This window comes from Heloderma suspectum, chromosome 3 (genome assembly GCF_057233095.1).
Source record: "Heloderma suspectum isolate Gila_16-S chromosome 3, 16-S_ref, whole genome shotgun sequence".
NCBI lineage: Eukaryota > Metazoa > Chordata > Lepidosauria > Squamata > Helodermatidae > Heloderma > Heloderma suspectum.
Window position 1 is genome coordinate 57,714,623 of NC_139460.1, and position 24,530 is coordinate 57,739,152.

General features: G+C 44.9%; 1 protein-coding gene across 1 annotated transcript in view; it reads left to right on the forward strand.

Moving 5' to 3' along the window:
- Positions 1-10,656, forward strand: part of CD96 (CD96 molecule) — a 48,826-nt gene extending 38,170 nt beyond the window's left edge. The window contains exons 13-14 of the mRNA XM_084843358.1: positions 2,571-2,694; positions 8,921-10,656. Coding sequence (XP_084699484.1) covers positions 2,571-2,694; positions 8,921-9,038 — 242 coding nt within the window. The 3' untranslated portion in view covers positions 9,039-10,656. The remainder of the gene's footprint in view (positions 1-2,570; positions 2,695-8,920) is intronic.
- The last annotated feature ends 13,874 nt before the right edge of the window (positions 10,657-24,530 follow it).

A 24,530-nucleotide genomic window follows, 5' to 3' on the forward strand; every position in this document is an offset into this window, starting at 1 on the left:
CTACCCTTTCAAATGTCACACTGGACATCAGAGGGTGGTGCCAGTGGAGTGCACAATATCGGGGCTGGGCCAACAAGCTGTCCTCCTGCCTGCTCCTCACACATTGGATGCATGTGGGGAAGAGCATAGCTCTTCTTACGTTCATTTAAGAACATATGAAGAGCCATGCTGGATCAGACCAAGGCTCCATCTAGTCCAGCATTCTGTTCACATAGTGGCCAACCAGCAGCCCACAGGAAACCCACAAGCAGGACATGAGGGCAACAGCACCCTCCCGCCCATGTTCCCCAGCAACTGGTGTACATAGGCATACTGCCTCTGATACTGGAGGTAACACATAGCCATCAGGACTAGTAGCCGTTGATAGCCTTTTCCTCCAGGAATTTGTCTAACCCCTCTTTAAAGCCATCCGAAGTGGTGGCCATCACTGCATCCTGCATCACTGGGAGTGAATTCCATAGTTTAACTGTGTGCTGTGTGAAGAAGTACTTCCTTTTATCTGTCCTGAATCTCCCACCAATCAGCTTCCCAGGTTCTAGTATTATGAGAGAGGGAGAAAAATATCTCCCTACCCACTTTCTCCACACCATGAATAATTTGAACACCCTCATGCTAACGTATTTAGTACTACGTGCCTGATGCAGGAATGGTGGATGCTGCTTACGGGTTTTTCTATCTGCAGTACTCATGTGTGTGTGTGTGAGAGAGAGAGAGAGAGACAGAGACAGAGACAGAGAGAGAGAGAGATCTGTGCACAAATTGTCCTTTCTGGATAAGGGGACAAGTGATTCTACTGGCCCATTGTTCTAATGATATAATATTTTGTATATTGGGGTGGGGGAGGTACTTTTTTCTTCAGTAGTAGATAAAACATAATTTTCTTCAGTATCAGAAACATTATTTTGACTTAAATTAAACATCCTCAAGTGACCTCTATGCCATGATATGTGCTCCGTGATATGTGCTCCAGAGAAAAATCTTCATATCTTTGCCTCTTTTGTTTTACAAGCCGGTAATCATCACTATTTTGCATATGTCTCTGTTTATTCCACGATATATTTTATAACCACTGGGTAGTCATGGGAAACTATTTAAGGGTGCAGTCCTATGCATATTTAGACAGAAAAAAGTCCTACAAGTCCCAGCATGCTCCAGGCAGCCATGCTGGCTGGGGCATGCTGGGAGTTTTAGGCTTTTTTTTCTGTCTAAACATGCATAGGATTGCACCATATGTTTGCCTTTGTTCACCCTTTCCATTGCATTATATATTCCTCTGGGACCAATCTGAGAATTCCTGTGTGGGCAGAAATTAGGAAATACAGGGAAATGAAAGAGGATAGCACCAAAGGCACAGGTGAGCAACACAGCACAGCTAAGCAAAAGAGGAGGCATCAGGTAAAACAACAGGGAAAGAAGAGCTTGAAGAGCTACTCTCAGTTGCTTCTGCTGACTTAGATATGTGCTCTACGTGCAATCGGACCTCAAAGGCTGAAGCTATGCAGGATGTGGCTGCCCATATCCTGAATGGGGTTAGTTGCTGGGTCAGGTTTGCTTTCCATTGCCTGCTTAGTGCACTATAAGATGCTGGTTTTGCCTATCAGGCTCTATACATCTCTGTCCAATTGCAATCTCTGCAGTCCTCCAAGAGGGCCTGAACTTTCAAATGCTACATGGATTGACATTTGGATTGATGTGCAACCTAGGACTAGGTCACACAATAACTGTACAAACAGCCCCGATCTTTCCTCAGGCATAGATCCATTTTGAGAAATATACTGTGTGAATCAACCAGACACAGATCTGGTTGGTAGGTACCTATTTCCATAAGCATAGCTACTCTTTTTCCAGCTACTGTGAACAAGAACTGCTGTCTACTCTGATCAGCTCCTTCCCACAATAAGCCTGTTCAGACATCACACTAAGCCATGATGGTTAGGATTTTTGAGCTAATCATGGTGGCTTAGCGTGTCGTATGAACAAATGCACATTTCAGCAATATACGGGGATAATGCGCATGTTGGCGATATACGGTGATTTTGCACAAATGCACATATGCATAAATGCGCATTTTAGCGATATGGTGATTTTGGCACAATTTTCCACCATTTTTATTTATTTTTTGCTTGTTTCTGTAATGGAATCAGAAAGAAAGAAGAAAATGGCCACCAACAGCCGTCAGCAGCACCACTCCTGTAATAGCTGTGTGAGCCGCTGAGGCTGCTGGGATGCGTGATGGAGCAGTTGGAGGACTGCAGGAGGGAGGGTGGTTAGAGAGTGGTTTGGCTAACCAGGCTGTGGGCGATGGTTAGTTGCACCTGTGGCAGGCGCTCTTGCAGTGGTTAGTGCTAACCACCCTGCACCGTGGTTAGGCTAACCACCCTGCCCCAATGTGCATCTGAACAGGGTCAGTTTGTTTCTCCTTGTGTATGACTACCATGGAGAGTTCACATGTAGACAAAAAGTATTGTCTGAATCTCCCCTTGGTCCAGAAATGTGGAAAGGAGAACAGTTTGAAGTTGGTGTATTGTTTTATGAATTATGATAACTGGAAATCTCTGTGTTTTCCTCAGGTACAGCAACTAATCCAAAACATAAGCCCTTCCCTTGGCCTGGGATTGTAGCAACCCTGCTTCTCTTCTGCACATTCTTAATCATTTTGGGAGTCAGAAAATGGTGTCAATATCAAAAGGAAATGTAAGTACATGCCCCGCAGAGCATTTTACATTCTAACACTAACAGCGGTATCCAATGCTGGCAGTCCAACTGTGCCAGTCATGTTATGCTGGTGGGTAGGGATGTACAAATCCCACTTACCAGTCCACTGCATGGGTCCACTGCGGGGGGGAGGTGATCCATCCCTCCCCCCAGAATCCTCCCCAGCCAGGTCCACTCCACGGCAAAGCCGCAGAGCCGCTGGCCAGGGCCAGCCGCAGCCAGACTTCCAGCCGTTGCCAGGCTGCTGAGACTGCAAATGGCGGCTGTCGTAGCGGCCACCATTTGCGACCTTGCATTAGTCCGTGATAGGCTACGTAAGTACATAGCCTATCACGGCAAAAGGCAGAGATGCAAATGGCGGCCGCTACATAAGGAAACTAGAACAATGGGAAGCGAGTGCTTCATAAGTCCTGTTTAGGTGTTCGCCTGAACCCTTGAGGGCTTAAAGTGGGTGGAGGGTCAGGACCGTGCATGTTGGCCCCACCCATACATCTCCAGGTGCACTGGCCCCACCCCATCAGTCCAACCTTACCATGTTGAATCAGCAAAGTCTGAAAGGGAGTTCTACTCTCATTCAAACCAACACGAGTAGAACTCCCTTTCAGACCTTGCTAATTCAACACAGCAAGGTCTGAACTGAGCGGGTGGCGCCAGCATGCCTAAAGACATAGCATGCTCCACCCCAACTCTCTACCCACTTTAAGCCCTGACACACTCAGGTGAATGCCTGAACACGGCTACAGTGCAACCTGGGAAACAAGCCGAAAGCACCACTTCCAAATGGGACAAGCCAGCAGAGCAGTAGTTTCGGCTAGTTTCTGGTTGCATTAGCCAGTGCTAGCTTCTCACAGTGCTAGTAACTGTTCCCACTAGCACAGTGGCAGCACTGGATACTGCCCTAAGTATACTTAAGTGGGTCTTACTGTGAAGTAAGACCCACTGAAAGCAATGGGATTTGTTTCCAACCAGTGGAGGTTGGTGGCTCCAATGTCAATGGTGCAGCGATTCCGCTCCAGGTTTCAGTCAGAACCAGTCAGAACTCTAAAGGAGCTATCCAAGGTGTGAAGGACCTTGGATAGCACCTTTAGAGTTCTGACTGGTTCCAACTGAAACCTGGAGTGGATTCACTGCCCCACTGACATCGGAGCCACCAGTCTCTGCTGGAATAATGTCTTGAACATCCCTAGCACAGTGCTTGGGGGAGCATTGAAAATATGACTTCTCATTTGCACCAGTCTGAAGCGCTACTGCCTAGAATTGTACCACATTAGGCTGACTTTAGGATGTTATGTATGGGAGTTGCTACTAGATACAGTCAGGGCCAGAAATATTGGAACAAGGATAACTGTTTTGGCAGTTGGCGTCTGTACACCACCACATTGAAGTTGAAAGGAAACACACCCAGACAGGAGTGAAGTCAGGACTTTCAGCTGTAATTCAAGGGGTTTGACAAAAGTGGGGCACGAACCATTCAGGAAGTACAGCCAGTGGCATACACACACACCCATCGTTGGTGGCTCATAAGTAATGGAAGGAATGGCTGACAAGCAGCTGCATGGCCAGGTGTGGCCTGTTTCCTGGGTGCCCCATGACCAATCAAGCAGATAAAAGGCCTGGGGGTGTTACATTTGCTTTTGGTAGATGTTCACTGGAACTCCCAACATGAGGTCCAAAGAGGTGTCCATGCAAGTGAAGGAGGCCATCGTTAGGCTGAGGAAACAAAATAAATCCATCAGAGAGATAGCAAAAACATTGGGAGTGGCCAACACAACAGTTTGGAACATCCTGAAAAAGAAGGAATTAACTGGCAAGCTCAGCAACAGCAAAAGGCCTGGAGGACCATGGAAGACAACTAAAGTGGATGACGGCAGAATTCTGCTCATGGTGAAGAGGAACCCTTTCACAACATCTAGCCAGGTCAAGAATGCTCTTGTGGAGGTAGGCATGTCATTGTCAACACCTACAGTCAAGAGATGGCTTTATGAAAGTAAATACAGAGGCTTCACAACAAGGTGCAAACCACTGGTAACGCTCAAGAACAGACAGGCCAGATTCGCCTTTGCCAGCAAACACCTAAAAAAGCCTGCCCAGTTCTGGAATAAGATTCTTTGGACTGATGAAACCAAGATTAACTTGTGCTTATCATTCCCATCAGAATGATGGGAAGAGAAAAGTATGGAGAAGGAAAGGAACAGCTCATGATCCAAAGCATACCACATCATTTGTCAAACATGGTGGAAGCAGTGTTAAGGCATGGGCATGTATGGCTGCCAATGGAACCGGGTCATTGGTGTTTATTGATGACCTGACTGCTGATAAAAGCAGCAAGATGAATTCTGAAGTGTATAGGGCTATACTTTCTTCTCAGATTCAGCGGAATGCTGCCAAACTGATAGGACGCCGCTTCATATTGCAGATGGATAATGACCCAAAACATACAGCAAAAGCTACCCAAGAGTTTCTCAAGGCAAAGAAGTGGGATGTTCTTCAATGGCCAAGTCAGTCACCTGATCTCAACCCAATAGAGCATGCTTTTCACTTACTGAAGACAAGACTGAAGTCAGAAAGACCCACAAACAAGCAGCAGCTGAAGGCAGCTGCAGTAAAGGCCTGGCAAAGCATCTCGAGGGAGGAAACTCAGCATTGGGTCATGTCCATGGGTTCCAGACTTCAGGCAGTCATTGACTGCAAAGGATTTTCATCCAGGTATTAAAGGTGATCCTTAAGTTTGAAATTATGTTGGTTTGTTCCATTACTTATGAGCCACCAACGATGGATATGTGTGTATGCCACTGGCTGTACTTCCTGAATGGTTAGTGCCCCACTTCTGTCAAACCCCTTGAATTACAGCTGAAAGTCCTGACTTCGCTCCCGTCTGGGTGTGTTTCCTTTCAACTTCAATGTGGTGGTGTACAGAGGCCAACTGCCAAAACAGTTATCCTGACCTTGTTCCAATATTTCTGGCCCTGACTGTATGCTACTGGATCTGTGCAATTGCATTTGAAATAGTACTATTGCCCAACTTGTGATGCTGGCTTCTATAGAGGGATTCACCTGGTATTTCTGGTGCTACGTCCTGGCTCTTGCTTTGCAACATCCATACAAGATGTTGCTTTGCAACATTCCATGTATATACATAAGCTGGCTGGGCTGGCAGTTGAATCTTGATCCAACACTGGTGATGGGATAGTGCCCTCCACCACATCTGAGGCAGGAGGTTTGTTTAGGGGGCCCACGACAGGATGTGTAGCATACACAGTTCTGTCTTCCAGTGAAGGGGAACAGTTAGGGAGTCCAGTAGGAACTGCCGGGAGATTGCCCCTGTTGCCCTCAAACACCTGTTGCCTGAGGCTATCGCCTCATTTTGCCTAATGGTAGGGCTGGCCCTGAGTGGGGCTTAAGTGTATTTGTAGCAATTTGTGTAGTGCAGGGGATCACATTCCAATGAAAAACTGGAAGACAAAATGAGTCATGCTGGATAAACCCCAGGCTAATTTTCTCAGACATCCTCCGAAACCCGCATCCTATTGAACATGGCATATGACAACAAAATTACTTTCCCTGCTGGCATCCTGTTGACATCTAGAGTATTGTATGTACACATACATACTTAAATATGAGGTATCATTTAAGCAGTTCCAACTCTTGTCAAATATAATGATGTTTTCACATTTCATATAAAGTAGACTGTCAGGTTAATTGAAAATACAGGCAGAAACTTGAGAATGCACAGTCATTCCGATCTAGCAAGGAAGATGCACCCAAGTCTCATTGAATTGGCTGGATCTGTCTCTTGCAGTGCATAGGAAAGCCCATTCACATTGGGGCACCCCAGTGATTGTTCATGACTGTAGCAGGTTTGGGGTCAGTGTCATCAATTTTACATTACTTTCAGTGGAGGCTGGTGGCTCTAATTCTGGTGGGGTTGTGCATCCACTCTAAGCAGGGCCAGTCCTACCATTAGGCAGGGTGAGGCAGTCCCTTCAGGCGGCAGATGCTAGAAGGCAGCAAGGTGTTCAAGGAGAGAACTGTGTGCCATGCAGCCTACTCGGTGCCCCCTAAGTTAGCCTGCCGCCTTCAAGTTCAGTGGAGAACATTGTCCCATTGTTAGTGTTGAACAGAAATTCATCTGCCCGTCCAGTCGGCTTTCGTACATGGAATGGGAGGGGGCACCATCTTGCACTTTGCTTCAGGCAGCAAAATGTCTTGGGCTGGCCCTGACTCTTGAGTTTCAGTCAGAACAAGCCAGAACTCTAAAGGAGCGCTGAATTTATTATGGGGATAAGGTTAGGCACCATGGATTGCTGCTTTAGAGTTCTGGTGGGTTCTGACTGAAGCCCAGAGTAGATTCACAGCCACACCAAAACCAGAGCCACCAGCCTCCACTGATTATTTTATGTAGCTCAGTACCAAATAGTTCAATACATTGGTTTTTAACATAATCTGAAAGACTACTTAATTCCATTCCACTTTTGAGTGATCCTCAGACTGTTTTATTCTGCTGATAAGGCTAGCTGCTGCTGCTATTAGATCTTTAGATGTGTCAGAGAGCAATCCTATGGTCTCCGGAGAGCATCCCAGGGAGCTCTCAGAGTCCCAGGACTTGTCAGAGTCCATAGGCGCTTCTACAAACTCAGAAGGGGGACTCCAGTGTCCAATCCCTTTCCCTGCTGCAGAAAAACCCCCTCTGGGTACTTTCCAAAGTTGCAAAAGCAGCCTTGGATTGTTCTGTAAGGGGGCATTCTGGTGGACAGGGAGGAGAGAGTCCAGATTACAAAAAATCCTATGCCCCCACCAGCACGCCCCCTTTAGATGGGCTCAGAGGCCTGTCTAGAGGAACAACGAAACAACAGAAGCACAGAGAGGTGAAAATCCCCTCCATCACTCCTCCCACCAAGTTCAGAAGTTTCCATCTCACGAGGGTGCAACCTATAGGCTTGTGCCCCTATGTTTTACATTGTAATTTTATGGTTTGTAATATGCTATGAATTTTGTGTTTTAATGTGTTGTGAGCCACTGTGGAAGGCATAACCCTAATAGGTGGCCTGTCAATCAATCAATGTGTGTGGAGAGGGAGGGAGAGAATATATATATACATGTTTTTGTACTGGGGCCAGTGTCCTCTCACAAACATGGAGAAAAATTGGATGAGTTCACCAGAGCTCAGGATGGTATCCCCCACATTATGCACACAAAAGCTTTCTAATCTTCCCAAATTGCCAGTCTTCACATTCCAGGCTCTTATCTTTCTGTTGCCAAAGTCCTTGCAAAAAAAAACCCCCCAATTCCCCCCCCCCAATAACAATGAAAGACCAAAATCTGTGGAAAAAACTACGTTCTGTAATATATACAAAACCATGAAAACTGGACAGAAACATGTATTTTAAAACAGAATTCTATATCCATAACTATAATACAGTTAGGGTGCAATCCTATGCACGTTTAGACAGAAACGTGGCTGGCGGGGAATGCGAGGAGTTGCAGGACTTCTTTCTGTCTAAACATACATAGGATTGTGCCCTTAACCAAGTAACAAGCTAAAGTAATTGGCAGCAGTGGTGCACATTTACTGCACACTGTAGACTTATCGAAGTCAGTGGAGTCACGTGTACATAACTGCTGGCAAGAAAGTGGCCGCTGGTTGTCCTCATCAACCAATGTGGTGTAGTGGCTAGAGTGTTGGAATGGGAGCTGGGAGATCCAGGTTCTAGTCCCCACTTGGCCATGGAAGCTCACTGGGTGACTTTGGGCCAGTCACAGACTCTCAGCCTCACAGGGTTGTTGTTGTGAGGATAAAATGGAGTGGAGGAGGAGGATTATGTACACCACCTTGGGTTCCTTAAGGAGGAAAAAAGTGAGATATAAATGTAATAAATAAATAAATAAGTGATCATTCGAATGCATGCTTAATGGAAAAAGCATTTTGTATTAATGGAGAATAATTGGTATAAATCATGAATAATATATGAAAAAGTACATGATACCAATTATTAATGGAGATGCAGTAACAGTATTGACTTTTATTCCTGCCCTTCCACCAAGTTGCTCAGGGTGCTGTACATGGTCCTTCCTGTGAGATAAGTCACTGGCATGGTGGACCTCTCTATGTGAAGAATGATGTCTGCAGAACGATTACTCGCTTCTTACTTTTGTCTACCTTTTCCGCTATTTTATTATGTGTGTTTTATTTCCTTTTTCATTTTAGTATAAACAGACCACCATCTTTCAAGCCACCTCCACCTCCAATTAAATACACCTCTATGCAAGAATCTAGTAGAATGCACACATCCTGCGGTGAACTAGAAAATCTGCAGCAGGCCTGAAGTGTTCTTAGCTCTTTGATTGCATGGCTTTTACAACAGGAGTTCACTGGCGGTGACCCATATTCCAATGTACAGCGTTTAGCCTTGAGTTAAGGCTAGGAACGCCGTACTCCTAAGTACACTTACCCAGGGCAATTTACCCTCTGAAGCCAACTGACATTGTGAAACCAAACATATTGTGAGTTACATGTACTCAACCTGAGTTGTGTCATCAATAGGGAATTAACAGTGTACATCTGTCATGCAAACATAAAAGCTTCCTGTCTTAGAAGGCATGGCGATGCATATTATTTTCATAGTTACTCTCAAGAGTATATTTTTCCCTATCTTTATCGCAGTATTTTTACTAGATGGCCAACTTCTGTATTCTCAAGGATGTTTGGAGCTCAATGAGAGGTGTTATTCCAGCAAAGGTGTGGGGAAAGACTGAGAGCTTATATACTTGCTGTCCCTGATTCACCAGCTGGAGTTGGGTCTGCTGCTGCTTCTTCATAGGCTACAACTGGGTCTTTCTCCTCACAAGTAGACCCTCCTCATGGATTTAACTCTATGTGGGAAGAAAATACACGAGCAGCATGAAATGAACCTTGGGATGGCAGTTGTTGAGCCACAGAAAGTAAAATGTAAACCAGGGCTATGCATGTTTTACCCATCAACTCTGCTTTATCTGGATTCAGTATATAGTGGGGGGAGGGGTCACCCAAAGGCTTAGCAATATAATGACAGTATGCCTGAAAAATTCTGACATCAGAATACAAACAAAATTATTGCCAAATTGTTTCCAGATCTCTATATGTCTCTTAGCTTGTCTCATCAGACAACAGTGACTTTCCCCAAGCCCCATGCTATGGAAAATATCATAATGATTCTTTCTACCAGTTTCCAGAGAGGCAGGCGTGTTAGTATATTGTAGCAAAAATAACAAAGAGTCTCATGGTGCTTTAAAGTCTAACAAATTTATTATGGCATAAGTTTTCATGAGCTAAAGTCCACTTCATCAGAGGCATTAGTTGGAGATTTTTTAATGTTGCTTTCATGTACTTTTAAATTATTGTCTTATGCTATTTAAATAGGTTTTATTTTATACTTTTATTTTATTTTATTTGTATAAACTGCCTTGTGTATATTTGAAAGGTGGTCTAGAAATATTGTAAATAAACAATAAATACAATTGTGTGGTAGCCACTTGGCACCAGAAGGTGGCTCTATAGTTTTAAATATACTCTTGCTAGGAAAATGTTTCATATGTAATATATAGGCAGAACCCAGAGTATAAACAGCAGCTAAATTTGCTAATATACAATATAGTTTAAAAAAAAATAGCAGATATAGGTAAACATAGCTAAGTCAGTTGAGTAGGTGATCTGGGTTTATTCTTTTTAAAGGTTTTCTTTATAAAAAAAAATCTGTATGTATTTAGGCCAAATATGGACCATATCCATATCTTCTCTGACATTAGAATACAAATAAAACTGTTGCTGAATGGTTTCCAAATATCATGATTGCTAAGTTTACCTTTCCAGCGCCAAATGAAGACCCTTTTTGTTTTCCCAGGCATTTCAGTATTTTACTTCTGTTTTAAATCTGTTATTGTACTTTAAATCTCTGCATTGCTGCTATGTTCTATTCTGGTTTCTACTTCATTTTATATTGTAGTTGTATACTTTTATTTTTTATAATGTATTTTATACTGTATTTTATGGTTTTAATTGTTGTGAACCATCCACAGAGCTTCGGCTATTGGGCGGTATAGAAATGTAATAAATAAATGAATGAATAAATAAAGGACTGTCCTCTGACAGCCCATCAAACAGATGACTGTCCGCTGTAAAGTAGGGCACATAGCCACCCTAAGAGGGAGGCCAGTCCCCCTATATTTTGTGATGGCTCATTGTTAGCAACTGTTTTTAGAAAGCTACCAGGGGTGGGACATGCTTTAGGGGAGTCAAGAGAATTTCATTAAATGCCCCTCTACTTCCCCACACATAATTCAAGCACTATGCTACAAAATTAATTCAGTTTTAACTGTCAGGGTTTCCCTCCCCAAGACCTCTGGAAACTGAAGCTATGTTATGGAGATGGGAATCTCTGCAAGAAAATACTTTACAGTGTAAGCTCTCAGGGGTCCACTGGGGGGGGGGGGTGATCAGATAAAAGGGCTGGGACCAAAATATTTTTTAAAATTCCAGTATATTTTAGCTTCAAGCTCTTGCTGCCAGGAAGAGAGCCTTAGGAAAGGCATTTCAACTTCTTAGAATGGGGAAAAACTGCAATAACGCCAGGAAAACACTAAACCATCAATGGTCTGGGGAACAGTGGTGGGGCCATATGGGTGGGATCCCCAGGGGGCCAGATGTGGCCCTGAGACCTGGGATTCTGCACCCCTTTGTTATGCCCTCACAAAACTATGGTGTCCACAGGTTCCTTGTAAAAAGTCACAAAGCATTTTGGCAGCACAAACAATGATATAAAGCAGTTTCTTTCATGCTCTGCTGTGCACTTCCCAGAAGCACCTGTCTGGCCACTGTTAGAAATAGGAGACTGGTCAAAAAACCCTTGATCTGATCCAATCCATGGGCTGGAAATCATTTGTCGCTACAACCAAACATTTACAATGCTTTCATGATAGAAACTCCCAAGAGAAGGACCATGGAATTAAAATACCATCTTGGTCTTCAGCTGAGGTATATTTTCCCCTGATGACTAAGTACTGATTGCTCTTCCCCTTGCATGGATCCCAAAGGGTTTATTTGCAGGGAGTCAAGAGGGTTGCTTAGAAGCTCTACAATCAATTATACTGGTTGAATGGTACATAACTGACACAATTTAGAATTACATTCTACACAATTCAACCAAAAGTATGGCTGTAGAACTTATTTCTACAGTGTAAAAATACATTCCAAATCAGGCAAAAAACACAGTATTCAAGATTAAACCCTTAATGTGCAACCCTATCCAGATAGTCAGCAGCCTCCAAACTCAGAGCAGCAGTGGTGTCTCAGAGGGGGAGGGAAGGCTGGGACAGCCATAGGGTATGATGTAACACAGCTGCCCCAATATCTGCCCCGCCCCGGGGAAAGCTGCCTTTTCCCCATCTCCGCACTCGGTTTTCCAAACAGAGAGGTAGCCAGCACAGTTCTCTCTGTACTGGCTATGACGGGGATGGGGAGGGAGCAAGAGCACAGTTTCCTGTCTCCAAGCCCGGAGCCAGGAAACCAAACTATCCTATGCCTGCCCCCACCCACCCAGACACTGTCTGGTGGGCATAGGATTGCTCTCCCCACTTCTTCTTTCAACAGAAGTGGAAGCCTGTTATAATATTTCCACTAAATCCAAACAGCTGCTGTAACCTTTCCTCACAGGGGAGCTCCAGACCCTTGATCATGGTAGTTGCCCTTTTCTGCACTTTCTTCAACTCTCCAATATAATTTTTAAGGTGTGGTGAGTGGAACTGTGCACAATATTCTAAGTGGATAGGTACCATAGATTTGTATAAGGGCAGTATGATATTGTATGTATAATTGTATGTATGAGGGCAGAATGATACTGCCACTGTAGGGATGGCAGAGAATTTCTCCACGAATCTTCGGGAGGCTGAGCGCCGAGGCATTCGCCCCCCCGAACGTGTTGGGGAAATTCTCCGCCGCCCCCCCCCCAGGATGGGACTTACCGTGGCCGAATGTCCCTCTCGGTGGCGGGTCCCGGTGGCGGTTCGGCAGCGGTTCGTCGGGGGCGGGGGCGGCGGCCGGTCTCCCGACCGGCTGCCACCGCCACCATTACAAAATAAAAAAGTAAACACACACACACACACACGTGATAGGCTACGTGACGATTTACGTAGCCTATCACGGCTAGATTTCCAAAGTCAGCCGTGATAGGCTACGTAAATCGTCACGTAGCCTATCACGGGTGACTTTGGGGGAAAAAAAACGCATACGCAAATGGTGGCGGCCCATGGGCGCCACCATTTGTGTTCCTTATTTTGGCACGTCTAGTCTACGTAAAGATTTACGTAGACTACGGCAAAAATAAGGGCAACGCAAATAGCGTTCCCTTATTTTCGCCGTAGTCTACGTAAATCTTTACGTAGACTAGACGTGCCAAAATAAGGAACACAAATGGCGGCGCCCGTGTGCCACCGCCATTTGCGTACGCGCTTTTTTTTTTCCCAAAGTCACCCGTGATAGGCTACGTGACGATTAACGTAGCCTATCACGGCTGACTTTGGAAATCTAGCCGTGATAGGTTACGTTAATCGTTGCGTAGCCTATCACGGTTTTTTTTCCCCACTTTTTCTTTCGCGGCCGGGGAGACGGGCGCTTCTCCCCAGCCTGAATTTCGGCTGGGCGAGGCGGGGCACCTCCGCCCCCTCGCCTGAACTTCGGGGGGAGAAGTGAAGTGCCTCCCCCCCACCGCGAAGCAAGCTGCGGGACAAGGTAAGTCCCTTTCGTACATCCCTAACTGGCAGCTTGGCAGAGGGTAGCAGCATGGAATATTGGGAAAGGGCCATGGTCTAGTGGCAGAGCACCTGCAAATGCCCGTTTCACTCCCTGGCATCTCCAAATAGGACTAGAAAAGACATCTGTCTAAAATCCTGAAGAGCCACTGCCAGCCAGTGTCAACCAGTTTTTCCCAAACTGGCATCCTCCAAATGGAGTGGACTACAACTCCCATCAGGCTTGGCCAGTATGGTGCAATTATGACTGAGAATGATGGGACTTGCAGTCCAACACATCTGAAGGACATCTAGTTGTGGAAGGCTAGTGTAGACCAAGCAGAACCTCAGGCCGGGGGCCCAAATCCAGCCTTCCAGGGTTCCCCAGATGGCCACATTCCTTTCCCCCAATCATGTGGAGGTTTCCTGACTTTTTTGCAGTTTTGTTCCCCATTCTAAAAGGTTGAAATGCCTCTCCTAGGGCTCAGTTCCTAGTATTAAGAACGTTAAGCTAAAAAATGCTGGGTTCTTTGACCCCACCCCTTTGGCCTTTGGCCACAGCCACCACTGGAATGCGGTCCCTGAGGGCTGCTCTGAAATGGAATTTCAGGCTGAAAGAAGTTCTGCACCCCGCTGTAGACGCTCCTAAGATACATGGACCAATGGAATGACTCAGTCTATGGCAGCTTCCTATGTTTCAGTGGCGCACAGCTTCCCTTCCTGCATCTGGCAGCATTTTGTGTGTGGGCTATAAAAGTATCTTCCTGAAAAATGGGATGACTTGGGAAGGGAAAGCAATGCTCCAGCGTTGGGCTAGCTTTGTTTGTGGACTGTATGTCTCGCCAAGCCCTGTTGCATCCCAGCCAACATTTCTTCTAAAGCCACACTTTGGGTCCTGCAAAGCAGGTCGTGCAGAAGCTCTGATTTTCGAACTGCATAGTTATGGATTGGCTGTGGATTAACGGATCCTGGCTCCTGCTCCAGGCATTTCAGCTGTCCTCTGATCGACCTCCGTGGCACTAAAAGCAAAGTGCCAGAGTGGATCAGCACAGCCGATAAACGGAGTTGACATGCGCTGTGTTGGTTCCATACATTCTAGCGACCGAAGTGGCATGTGAGCATTTGTTGTATTTCATGACACAGTGCATTGAGGATGTGTGTGTGTAAGTGCAACAACATAGTAAACCTATCCCTTGCCTCAAGGCCCCATCCATTTATATAGATGCGTGTTGTAATGCTGAGAGAACTTGTAAAACTATTTCACTAAAGCTAATGGTGCCAATGTAGATATAGCTAGTCACGGCTTAAGCCTAAACTATGCATCCCATATACATTTAGGGTGGCCATGTGTCCTACTTTGCAGAGGTAAATAAAGAAGACTGAAGACAGTCTTTATTTGAAGGGCTGGCTGGTCCAAGTTTGGTGTAAAGATACAGAACCATAAGAAGGGGGGGGGGCAGCGGGGCCCTGAAGTTGCCCATCTACAGTTAGTACCTGGGCAACGGCTGAATGCGCAGGCACAGAGGCCACTTCCCCACTATGATCAGATATATTCTATTTCTATTTAAATTACAGTAATTATTTCTAAACTGACACCTATATATATAAATTAACATATGCAAAAGTTATAAGAACATACGAGCCATGCTGGATCAGACCAAGGGTCCATCTAGTCCAGCATTCAGTTCACACAGTGGCCAACCAGCTATCAACTGCAACTCACAAGCAGGGCATGAGTACAACAGCACCCTCCCACCCATGTTCCCCAGCAACTGGTGTACACAGGCGTACTGCCTCTGATCCTAGAGGTAGCATATAGCCATCAGGACTAGTAGCCACTGACAGACTTCTCCTCCAGGAATTTGTCCAATCCCCTTTTAAAGCCATCCGAATTGGTGGCCATCACTGCATCCTGTGATAGTGAATTCCATAGTTTGACTGTGTGCTGCGTGAAGTACTTCTTTTTATCTGTCCTGAATTTCCCACTAATCAGCTTCATGGAATGACCCTGGGTTCTAGTATTACGAAAGAGGGAGAAAAATGTCTCCCTATCCATTTTCTCTACACCATGCATAATTTTGTACGCCTCTCTCATGTACCTCCTTACTCACCTCTTTTCTAAGCAAATCTATGTCCTCTTTTGTCCCCTTTTTCGGTTACGCATGTCCTCTTTTTGGGCAATGACTAAGTGGCCATCCTAATAAAAGTAATGGTAGCCTATCAGCTCTTTTAGAGGCAAAACCATTCAAGTGCAAAGCCAGCGGAGACACACAGATCTTCTTCACACCAGGCTAAAATCCCTCATCATTACCAGGGCTTCTGCTTCCAGATTCTTTGTGGGGTTAACATCGGCTCCTTCATACAGGGCAGATACATGCTTTCGCAGGGGGGAGGGATTGGGAGGGACAGTGTGGGTCCTCCCCACCACCAGGAGAAGGGAGCTCACCGCATGGCACAAAGGATGGGTTGGCACACGTGCCATTGCCCCACGCAGGATGCGGCGTGGCATGAATGAATCTTGAGAAGGTGGCACCGCGGAGGCAGGTGGGAGATAGGGGAGGTGCATTTTCTATATGTTTTATTATATAGCCACTAGGCGGCATTGCCAATATATTGGATTCTCCCTGTGCCTTTTCAAAGTGGGATAAACGAGGAAAAGCATGCGAGGCATCCTGGAAGTTGACAACGTCGTCTAAAGGACCCACAAACTTCTGTAAGTGGCTAATCACGAGCATGCAATAAATCACTCATGTAAAGAAGCTCTCAGAAGCAGAAAGCATTTAATCATCTCCCTGCAGACCATTTCCCTGCTTAAATTTGTCTTCCAAGTGGATTTTTAATGTTCTAGAACCAGCTGTAAGGATCTATTAGACGTATTCACGTGTAATATGTAGTTTGGGACTAAATCCCACTGAAATTCAACAGAACAAGTTAGTCAGGATGAACTTAAATCCCATCCTTTTCAATGGTGAGACTGTGGCCAAAAACTGGTTGGGATGACATTTTAATTACTTGCAAGTTCTTGAACACAGGTAGCTGTGCTCAAGTTTGCTGCCCACATATTTAGTTACAGAGGGTCATTGTAACAGTGCCATGTTTTTTATAGTTATTACTGTGTTGGCTGCACATTAGAACAGGTTTCAGTTAAAAGATATGGGTGCCTTAAGCTAAATTGTTCTTCAGCTTTTCTTATCGCAGTGTAATTCAGCCTGTTGTATATATGACATTTGCTATCTTACTCAATCCCTACCTCCAGCAGACCTTTCTTGTGTTACATTTGATGAGTATGTATAGAAATCAGTACAAATGTAAATGTGGGGACCCACGTTAAGAATACGTCATCGAGACTATGACATTAAGAAAATCATAATGTAATAATTTATTCCACTGATGTACTGACAGCTGGTACAGAAGGAGGAAGTTGTGTGGAACTTGGAGAGACATAAACAGGCTGACTCAGTAGAACTTAAATAACATGCCGTTAGACACAGGGGATTCTTTTTGGTGCCTGGTGGGTGAGATTTCATCTGAACAACAGCTGACATCCTACTGCATGCCCGACATTGTCCGCACTTGCACACTCATACCCCCCGCTACACACACACACACGCACACACACTTCCCATTCCAGTTTTCTCTTGACAGAACCTCTTATTCCTTCTGAGGTACCTTTTTAAAGGAGGTTTAATTGAGTGCATTCTTATTTGGAACCAGCTTCATTCTACATCAGAGCTCTTCCTCTCATTGGTTTGACTATATGCACACTCAGCAACAGTGTAGGACTTATAAAACAACCCTTTCAGATCTTAGTCCATCACAGTAACAACAATGTAGCCAGTGATGCTACTTTATTTGCCATGAAGCTCATTGGCTTTTAGATTAAAATCACCATTGGCCTAGTTTACATAAGGACTTAAGAGGTAGATTCCCAAAGTGTAATAAAAATTAATGGGTTTCTCCAGCTTTGTTATCTGTAATATGTGAAACAAACCTTAATTGATTCATTCGGAGTCAGTTAATCTCTCCCACTATGACTGGGTTCACACAACACGCTAAACCACATTCAGCAGTTGAGTGTGAGTTGTTGTTGAACTATGGGTTGTTGGTTGAACTGTGAGTTAGTGTGTTGTCTGAACCCAGGACATTTTCTGCAGGGTGGCTTGTTAACCATGCAGTGTGGCTTATTTTCTCAAACAAGCCACCTCGAGAACCCATGGTTTGTTGTTGGGTCGTTCAGGGTGGTTAACAAGCCATCCTGCAGAAAATGTCCTGGGTTCAGACAACACACTAATCCATGGCTCAGCAACCCACACTCAACTGCTGAGTGTGGTTTAGCATGTTGTGTGAACAGCCCCAGTGTGTGAGTTTTTGAAAAGGTGGTGGAATACACAAGGTACAGTAGCATGGTAACTGCAGAGCTCCACTGCCTCCCCCATACAACTCTGTTTCAAGGTGATCCCATTGGAGTGGGTGAAAATTGGCCATGTGAATCCAGTCTTAACTCCCAGTGTTACAGCACTGCCACAGGATCCAGCTCTGAAAGAAGCATCTTCCCTTATCTGTACAGTGAACATGGCAATCATTCATGCCTCAGTGAAAACAAACCCCTTAGATGTTTTGGCAAAGCACACGTACCCTTCAGTCTGCAGAGACTGGGCTTCCTTCCAAAGCACCATGTCTATCACTTAGTTGAAAAATGACCTTCTGTGATCAGGTTACTGAATTAGGAATGTGAGAGATTTTCTGGAGGTGACTATGAAACCATGTAATACATCTAATGATGAAAAAGGTAATATCTCAAAGGTTATGAGCATGAGGTAAAGCCATTGGAGAATTCTCCAGGCATCCTAGAATACAATAGGGATTATATATAAAAGCTATGAATTTTCTGAGTGCTTCCATGAGTTTAATGAAGCAATAGCTTCCTTACAAAGGCCAGGCAAATACCACAGGAGGCATCTAATTGAGAGGTTTGCAGTACAATTTCATGTGCAAAGCTCTAACCCTGACACTATTTTTTTTCTTCAAATCCAGCACTCCCAAATTACAGTGAATGGGCAATACTTCAGTCATTATGTGTGTCAGTGCCATAGGGCTTCATTTAAGAAATGGATCACTTGGTGGTTATGATTTTCTAATCCCAAGAGGAAACAGATTAAAGACAGAGAACATTCACTTCTACACCAGGGCTGGGCAGACTTCAGACTTGCAGGATCTACTTTGCTTTTTACCAGAACCCCTGAGATCCATTAACCAGAGACAGGTGCAGAACAACTGAAGAATTCTGAGCACAGGAATTTGTTTTGAGTACCAGAACTGAGTGGAGCTCACAGCTCTTTCACACAAAACTCCACTCCTTTTTACCCTAAGCACTGTCAATTTCAGCAGTATAATTTAGGATGGAGGCTTAAAGGCAGCCACCGGCGTGATCACATAATTCCGGTGCTGAAGGAGTTGCACTGGCTACCAGTTGTTTTCCAGGCCAAATTCAAGGTGTTGGTTTTGACTTAAAAACCCTATACAGTTCCGGCTCAGCCTATCTCAAGGAGTGCCTCCAGCAACACCAGACAGGCCGCTCAACAAGATCAGCCTCAGATGGCCTTCGCTCTGTCCCATCAGCCAGGACAGCTAGGCTGGTGAGGATGAGTGAGAGGGCCTTCTCTGTTGTGGCCCCCACTCTGTGGAACTCCCTTCCTAGGGAACTCAGCCATGCCCCCTCTTTAATGAGCTTCCGCCACACATTGAAAACTTGGTTGTTCAGGCAGGCATTTGCATTGGGTTAGTTATTTATTTAACAATTTTGTTGTTGTTTATTCAGTCAGTCGCTTCCGACTCTTCATGACTTCATGGACCAGCCCACGCCAGAGCTTCCTGTCGGCTGTCGCCACCCCCAGCTCCCCCAAGGTTGAGTCCATCACCTCCAGAATATCATCCATCCATCTTGCCCTTGGTCGGCCCCTCTTCCTTTTGCCTTCCACTTTCCCTACCATCAGCATCTTCTCCAGGGTATCCTGTCTTCTCATTATGTGGCCAAAGTACTTCAGTTTTGCCTTTAATATCATTCCCTCAAGTGAGCAGTCTGGCTTTATTTCCTGGAGGATGGCCTGGTTTGATCTTCTTGCAGTCCAAGGCACTCTCAGAATTTTCCTCCAGCACCACAGTTCAAAAGCATCTATTTTCCTTCGCTCAGCCTTCCTTATGGTCCAGCTCTCGCAGCCATAGGTTACTACGGGGAATACCATTGCTTTCACTATGCGAACCTTTGTTGTCAGTGTGATGTCTCTGCTCTTAACTATTTTATCAAGATTTGTCATTGCTCTCCTCCCAAGAAGTAAACGTCTTCTGATTTCCTGGCTGCAGTCAGCATCTGCAGTAATCTTTGCGCCTAGAAAGACAAAGTCTGTCACTGCCTCCACGTTTTCTCCCTCTATTTGCCAGTTATCAATCAAGCTGGTTGCCATAATCTTGGTTTTTCTGAGGTTTAACTGCAACCCAGCTTTTGCACTTTGTTCTTTCACCTTCGTCATGAGGTTCCTCAGCTCCTCCTCGCTTTCAGCCATCAAAGTGGTATCATCTGCATATCTGAGATTGTTAATGTTTCTTCCAGCGATTTTAACTCCGAAATAAACAATACCAACCACATAATCAGAATCTTCAGTTTCCAACATTACAGTATTTTGAGGGAGGGAAAAGGGGAGGATAGCAAAAGAAGGGAGAAAAAAGGATTATATTAAACTTCAATAAGAACAAACCAAATATCCAAATAAATTGTACTGTTGTATATCGCACAGAGTGGCCGGGTGACCGGCCAGATGGGTGATTAAGAAATTTAATAAAATAAATAAATAGGCATCCATCATTTTGATGCTGCTGTTGTAAAAAAAAAAAAAAGAGGGTCTAAAGTCCTTGTTGATCTATTGTTGTTGTTGTTGTTGTTGTTCAGTCGTTCAGTCGTGTCCGACTCTTCGTGACCCCATGGACCATAGCACGCCAGGCATTCCTGTCCTGCGCTCTCTCCCGGAGCGTGCTCAAGTTCATATTCATTGCATCCGTGATGCTATCTAGCCATCTCATCCCCTGCCGTCCCCTTCTCCTTTTGCCTTCAGTCTTTCCCAGCATCAGGGTCTTTTCCAGGGAGTTTTCTCTTCGCATTAGGTGGCCAAAATATTGGAGCTTCAGCTTCAGTATCTGTCCTTCCAATGAGCACTCAGGGTTGATTTCCTTTAGGATGGACTGATTTGACCTCCTTGCAGTCCAGGGGACTCGTAAGAGTCTTCTCCAGCACCACAGTTCGAAAGCATCAATTCTTCGGCGCTCAGCCTTCCTTATAGTCCAGCTCTCACAGCCATACATTACTACTGGGAAAACCATAGCTTTGATTATACGGAACTTTGTCGGCAAGGTGATGTCTCTGCTTCTTACTATGCTGTCTAGGTTTGCCATAGCTTTCCTCCCAAGGAGCAAGCGTCTTTTAATTTCATGGCTACAGTCACCGTCTGCGGTGATCTTGGAGCCCAAGAAAGTAAAATCTGTCACTGCTTCCATTTCTTCCCCTTCTATATGCCAGGAAGTGATAGGGCCAGATGACATGATCTTCGTTTTTTTAATGTTGAGTTTCAAACCAGCTTTTGCACTCTCCTCTTTCACCCTCAACAAGAGGCTCTTGAGATCCTCTTCGCTTTCTGCCATTAGGGTGGTATCGTCTGCATATCGGAGGTTGTTGATAATTCTCCCAGCAATCTTAATTCCGACCTGTGATTCATCCAACCCGGCATTTCTCATGATGTACTCTGCATATAAGTTAAATAAGCAGGGTGACAATATGCAGCCTTGTCGTACTCCTTTCCCAATTTTGAACCAATCGGTTGTTCCATGTCTGGTTCTTACTGTTGCTTCTTGACCCTCGTACAGGTTTCTCAGGAGACAGGTAAGGTTGTCTGGTACTCCCATCACTTTAAGAATTTGCCACAGTTTGTTGTGATCCAGACAATCAAAGGCTTTAGCATAGTCAATGAAGCAGAAATAGACGTTTTTCTGGAATTCTCTTGCTTTCTCCATGATGCAGCGAATGTTGGCAATTTGATCTCTAGTTCATCTGCCTCTTCGAAACCCAGCTTGTACTTCCGGTAGTTCTCGGTTCGCATACTGCTGAAGCCTAGCTTGTAGGATTTTGAGCATCACCTTGCTGGCATGTGAAATGAGCGCAATTGTGCGGTAGTTTGAACACTCTTTGGCGTTGCTCTTCTTTGGAATTGGAATGTAAACTGACCTTTTCCAGTCTACTGGCCACTGTTGAGTGTTCCAGATTTGTTGGCATATTGAATGCAGCACTTTAACAGCATCATCTTTTAGGATTTTAAATAGCTCGGCTGGAATACTGTCATCTCCGCTAGCTTTGTTGTTACTACTGCTTGCTAAGGCCCACTTGACTTCACTCTCTAGGATGTCCGGCTCAAGTTCAGTGAGCGCACTATCATGGCTATCAGGGACATTCAGATCTTTCCTGTATAGTTCTTCTGTGTATTCTTGCCACCTCTTCTTAATCTCATCTGCTTCTGTTAGGTCCCTGCCTTCTTTGTCCTTTATCATGCCCGTCTTTGCACAAAACGTTCCTTTGAGATCTCTGATTTTCTTGAAGAGATCTCTAGTCTTTCCCATTCTGTTGTTTTCCTCAATTTCTTTGCATTGTTCATTTAAGAAGGCCTTCTTGTCTCTCCTTGCTATTCTCTGGAACTCTGCATTCAGTTGGGTATATCTTCCCCTTTCTCCCTTGCTTTTCGCTTCCCTTCTTTCCTCAGCTACTTGTAAAGCCTCATCAGACAGCCACTTGGCTTTCTTGCATTTCTTTTTCTTTGGGACGGATTTCGTTGCTGCCTCCTGAACGTTACGGACCTCCGTCCATAGTTCCTCAGGCACTCTGTCTATCAGGTCTAATCCCTGAAATCTATTCCTCACCTCCACTGTATATTCATCAGGGATATGATTTAGGTCATACCTGAACAGTTTAATGGTTTTCCCGACGTTCTTCAATTTAAGCCGAAATTTTGCAAGCAGCTCATGATCTGAGCCACAGTCAGCTCTGGGTCTTGTTTTTACTGACTGTATGGAGCTTCTCCATCTTTGGCTGCAAAGGACATAATCAATCTGATTTCGATATTGACCATCTGGTGACGTCCATGTGTAGAGTCGCCTCTTGTGCTGTTGGAAAAGAGTGTTTGCTATGATCAGCATGTTGTCTTGGCAAAACTCTATTAGCTTTTGTCCTGCTTCATTTTGTACACCAAGGCCATGCCTGCCTGTTATCCCAGTGATTTCTTGACTTCCTACTTTAGCATTCCAATCCCCTATGATGAAGAGGACATCTTTTTTTGGTGTTAGTTCTAGAAGGTGTTGTAGGTCTTCATAGAACCGATCAACCTCAGCTTCTTCGGCCTCAATGGTTGGGGCATAGACTTGAATTACTGTGATGTTGAATGGTTTGCCTTGGATTCGTACTGAGATCATTCTATCATTTTTAAGATTGTACCCCAGTACTGCTTTTCCCACCCTTTTGTTGACTATGAGTGCTACTCCATTTCTTCTCAGGGATTCTTGGCCACAATAGTAGATATGATGGTCACCTGAATTAAATTCGCCCATGCCTGTCCATTTTAGTTCGCTGATTCCCAAGATGTCGATGTTCAATCTTGCCATCTCATGTTTGACCACCTCCAGCTTACCTTGATTCATTGATCTGACATTCCAGGTTCCTAAACAATATTGTTCTTTACAGCATCGGATTTTCTTTTCACCGCCAGACACATCCACAGCTGAGTGTCCTTTCAGGTTTGGCCCAGCCGCTTCACTCTTTCTGGCACTACTTGGAAATACCCTCTGCTCTTCCCCAGTAGCATATTGGACACCTTCCGACCTGAGGGGCTCATCTTCCGGCGTCATCTCTTTTAGCCTTGTGATACGTTCCATGGGGTTTTCTTGGCAAGAATACTGGAGTGGGTTGCCATTTCCTTCTCCAGTGGACCACATTTTGTCAGAACTCTCTGCCATGACCTGTCCGTCTTGGGTGGCCCTGCACGGCATAGCTTATGGCTTCACTGAGTTACGCAAGCCCCTTCGCCACAACAAGGCAATGATCCATGAAGGGGTTGTTGATCTATTACAAATCATTTAAGCACAATGCTATGCAGGTTTAGACAGGAAAAAAGTTCTACAACTCCCATGCTGGCTCAGCCTGGCTGGGGAATGCTGGGAGTTGTAGGACTTTTCCCTGTCTAAACCTGCATAGGATTATGCCCTTAGAAATCTACTATACATCGAGAGCTACCTTCTGCCCATTTTTGTCCTACACACACACACGTGCGCGCACGCGTGTTCTGAAACCTGAGGGCTACTTTATCATTAATAAAATTGGTTGGCAGGGAACTAAAATATGGGCTCTACTTCACCTAAAGTTAGTTGTAACTAAATTCCAGTAGAACAAGTTAGTTGCGATGGATTTATGTCTCCTTGCTTTTAAGGGGATTTAGGGTGCAACTAGTCCTGTACAAAGATACATGGGAGTTGTCCCATTACACTCAATAGTAGAGTCATGACTACTTCTGAGTAGAGATGCATAAGTTTGCACTGTCAATCAGAATTTACTTTAGCTGGACTGGGGCCATCATGTCTTTCTGACTAGAGGAACTTATGTACTTCAAATGTTGACCCAGTGGCAGCAAAGACTATAAATTATCTCTGAAAATGTGATGGAGGGATAAGGATGACAAGAAAGAAGAACATAGGAAGCTGCCTTATACTGAGTTAGACCACTGGTCCATCTAGCCCGGTGCTGTCAACAATGATGGGCAGCACCTCTCCAGGGTTTCAGGCAGGACTTTTTCCAGCCCTACCTGGAAATGGTGTGGATTGAACCTGGGACCTTCTTCTTGGAAAACATGTGCTCTGCTACTGATCCACAGCCCTACCCAGTGTTTCTGAGGGCCAACAAAAGTTACCTCATGTGATTTATATACATGGTTATTTCCAGATATATAATGTCGCTATAGAGGCTACTAATTTAA